Here is a 7,109-nt window from a genome sequence, read left to right as displayed (position 1 = left end):
CCCGTAGCAACCTGTTGCCACTGCAGCCCCAGCCCCCGCAGGGCGGGCCGACGGGTGACGCCATCCCGTCAGATCCTCCCCAATGCCCCCCCCCCCGACCTCCCAACAGGTCACGCACTGGCTGTCCTACGAGACCAGTCCACGGGCCAAGATCTTCAGGCGCGACCAGGCCAACGTGCACAGCGTGCGCAGCATGGCCGGGCTGATGCGCTCCAACAACTGGCAGCACGACCCGGTGAGCTGGGGTCGGCTGTGATGGCGGCTGGTGCTTGGTCTGTGCAGCAGCAGGAGGTGGTGGCGGGGGCCGGGGCATGGCGTTTGTACGGTGGCGAGTGGGGATCCATGCGGCGCGCCTGCCTGCTCGGGGGCCTGCGGGTCCGCGGGCGGCATCTGATCCGAGAGGCCGCACCAGCCAGCGCCGCCTGCCTGGATCATCCGCCTTACGTGTCGCCCCCCCCGACGCAGCTGTCGGAGGGCCACCCGCTGTGCGCGGTGTGCGGGCGGGGCGACTTGATCCCGGATGGTCCCCTGTCGCGCGGCTGCTATGACACCAAGGTCACCTCTGCATCGCATGCGCGCAAGGTGGGTTGGCGGGTGACGCGGGGGGTTGGCCCTGCAGGGTCATGCCCAGGGGGGGGTGGCGGGGCCGCTGAGAGACGGCGACGCCCCTTCAACTGGACTTCTTATGGATATGAATCGTCATGACGTCTTGCCTGGGAGATTGGCCATCGCCTCAAAGTGTGGGTGTTCAGGGTGGTGGGCGCTGCCTCACCCCACACCCCGCCAGAGTCACCATCCACCCCTTGCCTCCGTCCCGCAGATGGTGGCTTTTGCTGTCAACGGCCCCACAGAGGGCCACGACCTCCCACCCTTCGACTGGCGGGAGTTCAAGGGGCAGGGCCTGCCGCATGCGGGCATGCCGCAGCGCTTCCAGCACCGCTTTGAGGCCATGGCCGTCGGAAGCATGCAGGAGCTGGAGGAGCGGTGCCTGCATGCCACGGCGGCTATGTGACTCACAGCATGCAGCAGTGGAACACTGTGCCTGGTGCAGACGTGGCGTAGTGTGGCTGGCAGCCTGCTGCCGAGGGAAGTCGGCTTGCAATAAACGCCAGCCTGTGGGCGTGCTGAGCCACCCGGGCTGAGGAGACTCAATGGATCATGAAGGCAATCACGCGGCAGCTGGGAGTGCACATGCACCGCTTGTGAAATGCGAAATGTGAAATTCTTACCACCCTGCGCGTACATGGGCATGTGAAGCTTGGCTCAGGCAGGCTCCTTCCTCTGGCCGGTACCGTTCAAATGTACGGAACTACCGATCCGGTCTTCCCTAGACCTGTACATGTCATGCCTGGAGGTTAGAGCCTCCCTCCTTGCACCACCCAAACGAGGAGACGCAACAGGAGGTACAGAGGAGCTTGAGATGTCGGAGGCGGATGGACTTCCCTATGTGAGTGGCCCAAGCGGAGCAGTGATGGAGTGGCCGAGTGCAAGGATCGCATGCCGTGGAAGGGCATTCCCATTCCAACACTCTCATTGGATGGACGGCGGTGTGCTGTGCACCCAGCATCGGGCCTGGGTGTGCTCTCTCCGTGCTGGGCCGACCGGAAGTGGCCATGCTGGCGCACCCACACGACCGTGCTCCTAGGGATTGCATTCACACCATGCCCCTCCCAGGTGGGAAGCGTCATGAGCCTCGTGAGCTCGGGCGATGTCCGGTATCAGGGAGTCCTGAACCATGTGGACATGGCCAACTCCCGCATCACACTCGTGAACGGTGAGGACGGGCAGCCAGGCTGCGTGTTGGCATGGCTCCGCTTCTCGGAGGACTTGTTTCCGCATGGTGTGTGCCTGGTGGAGGTGCGTACCTGGTGCACGGCATTCAGCATGGTTGCGCACTCCCCATACCCGGCTTGCAGTCCGCTGTTATGGCTCGGAAGGCCGCCGAGACCCGGGACCTCAGGTGGAGGGCACCGACGAAGTGTATGCGTATGTAGTGTTCAACGGTACGGCGGGTGCATTTAGGGACCTAAGGTGGGGGTGAAACCAAGGCAGCCACGGGTCTGTTCTGTACACAGCTGGCGGCTTGCTTCTCGCAGGCACCGTTGTCCCTGCGATCTCTGCATCGCAGGCCCCAGTTCCCTCATTCACACCCTCGTGGTCGATCTGCTTGCATGCGCAGGGTGTCTGACCGGCCAACCATATCGCGCAACCCCCACAGGATCGGAGATCAAGGAGCTGACGGTGGTCCAGCCGCCGCCCCCCGAGCCCGCGCCCACGCCGCCGATGGACCGCGCCATCCTCACCTCCAGCAGCGTGGCTCCGGGCCCGCCCGCGCCCAGCGTGCCCAGCGCCTGGGGCACGTCGACCGCCTCCAGCTACTCCGTGCCGGAGGCCCCCGCCTCCGCGTCGGCCTTTGGTTCCTCGCCCTGGGGCCAGTCCACGGCCCAGTCTGGCCCCGCGGCCGCGGGGCCCCGGGCCCGCCCGCGCCCAGCGTGCCCAGCGCCTGGGGCACGTCGACCGCCTCCAGCTACTCCGTGCCGGAGGCCCCCGCCTCCGCGTCGGCCTTTGGTTCCTCGCCCTGGGGCCAGTCCACGGCCCAGTCTGGCCCCGCGGCCGCGGCCGCGGCCGCGCCCGCGCCCGCGCCCGCCCCGGCGAGGCCGCAGGTGCTGAGCGCCGGGCGGCTCGCGCCCGCCGCCGCCCCCGTCATCGAGATCGTCCCGTCAGCCGGCCCCGCACAGGCCACGCGGGGCGACGCGGACCAGCGGCCAATCTCCTACGCGAATGCGGCGGCGGGGGGACGGGGGCCGGGCGGGCGGGGCCCCCCTCGCGGCCGTGGGGCGCCCACACGCGGCAGCAACGTCGGCCGCGGTGGGCGGGGCCCTCCCGGGGGCCCGCACCAACAGCGCGGCGGCGGCCGCGGCGGCGGCGGCCAGGGTCGGGGCGCGGGAGAGAACGGGGCGAGGCCGGCCCGTGGGCCGGGGGGGCCGTGCCCCCGTGACAGTCCCCATACCAAGCGTGCGTGTCGCAGGGTTGGGGTCGTGTCTGATGCCTTGCTTGTGGTCGGCAGGGTTTTTGGAACGGGTGTGTTCACGTGGCAAGCCGGAGCACCGGTGGGGGCTGGGAGGCAGCGCACGGGGATGGCATCCGGGAGTGGGGCTTCCTTGGACGGGCTGTGCTCCATATGTGAGGAGCCACCCCCTCAGACCCCTTGGCACCGCATGGGCTCATGCTCCCATACACCGCTTGCCCACAACCTCCCCACCCATGCATGCGCAGGAGGACTTTGACTTTGAGGGCGGCCTCGCCAAGTTCTCCAAGGAGAAGATCGATGAGGGGGTCGTTGATGCCCTGCCCAAGGAGAAGGTCTACCAAAAGGACGACTTTTTTGACGAGCTGTCCTGTGACGCCCTGAGCCGAGGCCCCCACGGTGTGTACATGGCGTTTACTGTCAGGTCGGGGGGGGGGGGCCCTGCTCAGGGGGGGTGGATGGCGGATGCGCAGTTCCTGCCCGTACAGTCATGCTGCGCCCCCCGCATGGGCTGGGAATGTTATTGATCTCGTCTTCGGGGTAATGGCAGGTACGGGGGGGGTGCTTCTGCACGAGCAGTACGGAGCCTGTTCGATGATTTCAAAGTCCTTCTAAAGGTTTGACATTGAGACATGATCATTTTTGTCACTTTTCAGGCGTGCGGCCGGATGGCAGGGCGCGTGCAATGGCGCAGCGCAAGACAGACTTTGAGACCTTCGGGAAGACCGGGGATGTAAGGCGGGGAGGCTTCGGACGAGGCGACAGGGTGAGCGGGGAGGACATTTGTTTCGGGGATCGATTGAGAGGGTGACAGTTGGGAGCGCATTCACTTGTACAATGGTATGGTTGCGCCCGTCCGACCCGATCGCCTCGTATATCCTCACCCAGGGTCGTCAGCGCGGTCGAGGGGGGCGCTCCAACCCCGTCAATGCTGCTGCTAATGAGCCTCTGAATGCAGGTTCTGTAAGAGGCCGTCCACTCCTTCAGCCATTATAAAACCTTCCACGAGCCTCGATGACGTGACGTATCTTGTGGAGCCATACTCAAGAGCGAGCTAGGCAGTAGCCGTAACGCCATACTGCGGTCACGTGGCCTTCGCGAACGGCGAGTTGGGAGCCTTCCTTCTTTCGTGTCGTACACCTAGAATGCCTGACACATTTGCGGTAGGGCATCCTCACCTCCAATGGGACATTATGAGGTGCTCCATGAGCTCCAATATCAGCGCAGCGGCCTGACAGCCGTGGAGACTCGTTCCTCATACTAAGGGGCGTTGACGTGAGTGTGGGGCAACGGCGGTGAAGCGCCTCGTCAGCAGGCCAGAAATACTCCACAAAACCCACTAGAATTTACTGATCGGATGGCCAGGTGCGCGCGGTGCCGTGATGGGTTTCCATTGGTGATGGGCCTCGACCGAACCCACAACCCTCCGAGGGTGGACTGTACGGGGGGAAACTGGATGTGGCCCCTGGCCCTGATACGTCGGCCACCTTCATGGTCAGAATTATCCTCCCAATCCCATGCGCACAGCAGTTCACCCCCGTCCGGCTCTAATGTGCCTGGAACGCGGCGAAATGGGGACCCACCCCCTCCCGCCGGATTCCGTCCAACTCGTGCTGCTGGTGGGCCAGCCGGCCAGCCCTCCCTCGCCGAGGCTGCAGCTCGGCAAGCGCAGACGGAAGCAGGAGACCCAGAGATGGGTCATCCAGAGCCTCCCGGCCGTGCACATGGATCCCCAGGTCCCAGACCTGCAGGGGTGAGTTGGTCAGGGCGCAATCAGAGCAGGGCATGGGAGGGGTAAGCCTGCTCCATGGCCTTAAGGTTTGTGGTGCAGAACCCTATCTTCATGTTGTTGGTATGTGTAGAAAGTGAACAATTAGGAACGGGCCCTGGGGGCAATGCAGGTGGCATCCGCATTGATAAGTTGAATCCTCTTGTGTACAATTATTCAACACCACTCCCTCCCCATCGCGACCCCCCCCTCCCCCCCAACCCTTCCAGGATCAGGCGCCCCCTCCCTCCATAACCTACGACAACGCGCTGCGCCTCGCTCACTCCACGCTGGCCGCCCTTCAGCAGAAGCTGTCAACCGTCTCAAGCATCACCGCGCCCGACCTGTCTGCTCTGCACAGCGCGGTGAATGCCATGCTCTCAGAGCGGCGGCGCCTCCCCGCCCGGCTGCCGGTGGGCGCCCCCGCCGGGGAGGGCCCAGCCCCCCCCGCCCCGCCCCCGCACCCCGCTCCTCGCTTTCCACGCCCAGCACCAGGGCCCCGGGCATGGCCCCGGGCGCGCTGCGGCCCTACCTGTCGGAGCACACACGGCTGCAGCTGCCCTCTGCAGGGGCCCGGCCGCCGCCCGGCGCCGCCGCCGCAGGCCAGGCGGGGGGGCCCGGGGCGGGGCCCGCCCTGCTGCAGCGCGCGCTGCAGGAGCTGGGGCGGCACCTGGGCTCGGGCGTGGAGGTGCAGCCCGACGTGCATGCTGTGCTGACTGGGCTCCTCACAGCGCTGCTGCAGCAGGGCAGCCACGCCTCGACGCGGCAGTCGCGCGAGCTGACCGACGCCCTAGCTGCCGTGGTGAGCGGGGGGGAGCAGGGGGGAATGGCCTGAGAGCTGTGGGGGGGGGGGGCGAGCAGGGTCGAAGAGCAGGGTCGCCCATGTGCTTTCGGCTGCAGGGGGCAGGGCTGGGCCTGCCGGCGGGAGGTGGTGCCAGGCTGCCCGCAGCCCGCCTGCCTGCGCCCTACATAGCCTCTCATGTGCCTCTATGCCAAGACAGCGCCCAGACTGACCGAGCATTGCCCCATTCCCGCCCTCGCAGGTCGCGGCGCTGCCGCAGATGGGCGGCGCGCCTGGCGGTGAAGGCGGTGCTGGCACCAGGTGGGTGGTGGCGGAGGTGCACATGCGCAGCACCTGCATTCACTATGGCAAAATTTTATCTGCATTGATCGCCGTGGAGCCAGCGCGTCCCCTGTCACCCTTGGCAACTGGCACGGCGGTGGCCCTCAACCCTCCCATCCCCCTTCACTGGTGAGCGCTCAGCAGCCACCAGACCCAGACCGGCCCGGCGTCCTTGCGACCTCGCGCGGCACCTCCGACAGCACCTTCTCCATCAGAGGGCCTGCGTTCGAGCCTGAGCCAGCGCAGGCACATTCCCCCGCCGCCGCCGTTCTCTGGCCATGTTCCCCGCCGGCCCCGGACCCTGGCGCAGCCTCAGCAGCCCCCCGGCGCGGACCCCGCGGGGCCCTCTGGAGGAAGCTGAGACCGACACGAGCGGCAGCCCCCTCAATAAACTGTCCAGCACCGCCTGACAACACCCAAGAAAGATCTTGACGACGAGAGTAAGCTCTGACATGTGGTCTTCCCACATTTGCACAGGCTGATTACACAACCGTCCCAGGCCGACCCTTTTGCGCCTGACTGACCATTCGGGCACATCGCCCTTCTTCACTGCAATCCCCCGTACCCGATGTACTCCTGCTCGCGTGTGTGCGTCCAGGTGTGCTGAAGTCAGGTACTGCCTAGCTCACTGTGGCGTGCACCTGACCCCCTTGCCCATCATAAGAGGCCTTGGCGGCCTCTGACCGCATTGAGTATCCAGTATGAACACTTGCAGGACCTCTTCCGTCTCTGTCGAATAATTCGGATGTAATAAACGCACGTTATGCTCATACCAAGGTGAAGTTTGACTGGCTGAGCTCATCGGTTGCCGTGTCTGTCGCCTTAGCACGCCCAGCACATTGTCCGTGAGATCGCTCCGACGCGGTGCACCCCTCCCGCTCCACACCTCGACATTGTCAAACTTTACGTGTCTACATCCGAACAATTATTCTTCTTGGTGATTGTTCAACGCTCAAAGTCTGCGATCGAGTAAGAAGAGGCAAACCGTCTCGGCCCCTGGCTCCCCTTCACGTGCAGCTCCAGGCCGAGCTGATGCCGTGCTTGCCAGCCCATGCACGATAAGGAACTCTGAGTGGGAGCAGCATGTCGATGCTCAGTCGTCTGCAGGTCGGGACCAGCCCCGGGTCCTGCAGCGATGGCACCACAGAGTATGGCTCCACCGGGTCCGCCCTGGTCAGTCCCGACTCCAC

At 65.6% G+C, this 7,109-nt stretch overlaps 2 protein-coding genes across 2 annotated transcripts in view; both read left to right on the top strand.

Annotated features, from left to right (window-relative positions):
- F751_5696 (Phospholipase B-like 1) overlaps window positions 1–1,012 on the top strand; it is a gene marked incomplete at both ends in the record, with an annotated part of 6,431 nt that extends 5,419 nt beyond the window's left edge. The window contains 3 exons of the mRNA XM_011401738.1: window positions 110–235; window positions 466–582; window positions 821–1,012. Coding sequence (XP_011400040.1) covers window positions 110–235; window positions 466–582; window positions 821–1,012 — 435 coding nt within the window. The remainder of the gene's footprint in view (window positions 1–109; window positions 236–465; window positions 583–820) is intronic.
- Window positions 1,013–1,686: 674 nt separating this feature from the next.
- On the top strand, window positions 1,687–5,631 carry F751_5695 (LSM14-like protein B; the record flags this gene model as incomplete). Its single annotated transcript, XM_011401737.1, has 8 exons — window positions 1,687–1,774; window positions 1,917–2,003; window positions 2,219–2,435; window positions 3,029–3,110; window positions 3,277–3,427; window positions 3,685–3,794; window positions 5,027–5,161; window positions 5,452–5,631. 8 exons carry the CDS (start codon window positions 1,687–1,689, stop codon window positions 5,629–5,631), a joined length of 1,050 nt encoding a protein of 349 aa, XP_011400039.1.
- Between the last annotated feature and the right edge of the window lie 1,478 nt (window positions 5,632–7,109).

This window comes from Auxenochlorella protothecoides, assembly GCF_000733215.1.
Source record: "Auxenochlorella protothecoides strain 0710 unplaced genomic scaffold scaffold67, whole genome shotgun sequence".
Lineage (NCBI taxonomy): Eukaryota > Viridiplantae > Chlorophyta > Trebouxiophyceae > Chlorellales > Chlorellaceae > Auxenochlorella > Auxenochlorella protothecoides.
This window is presented reverse-complemented; position numbering and strand designations above follow the sequence as displayed.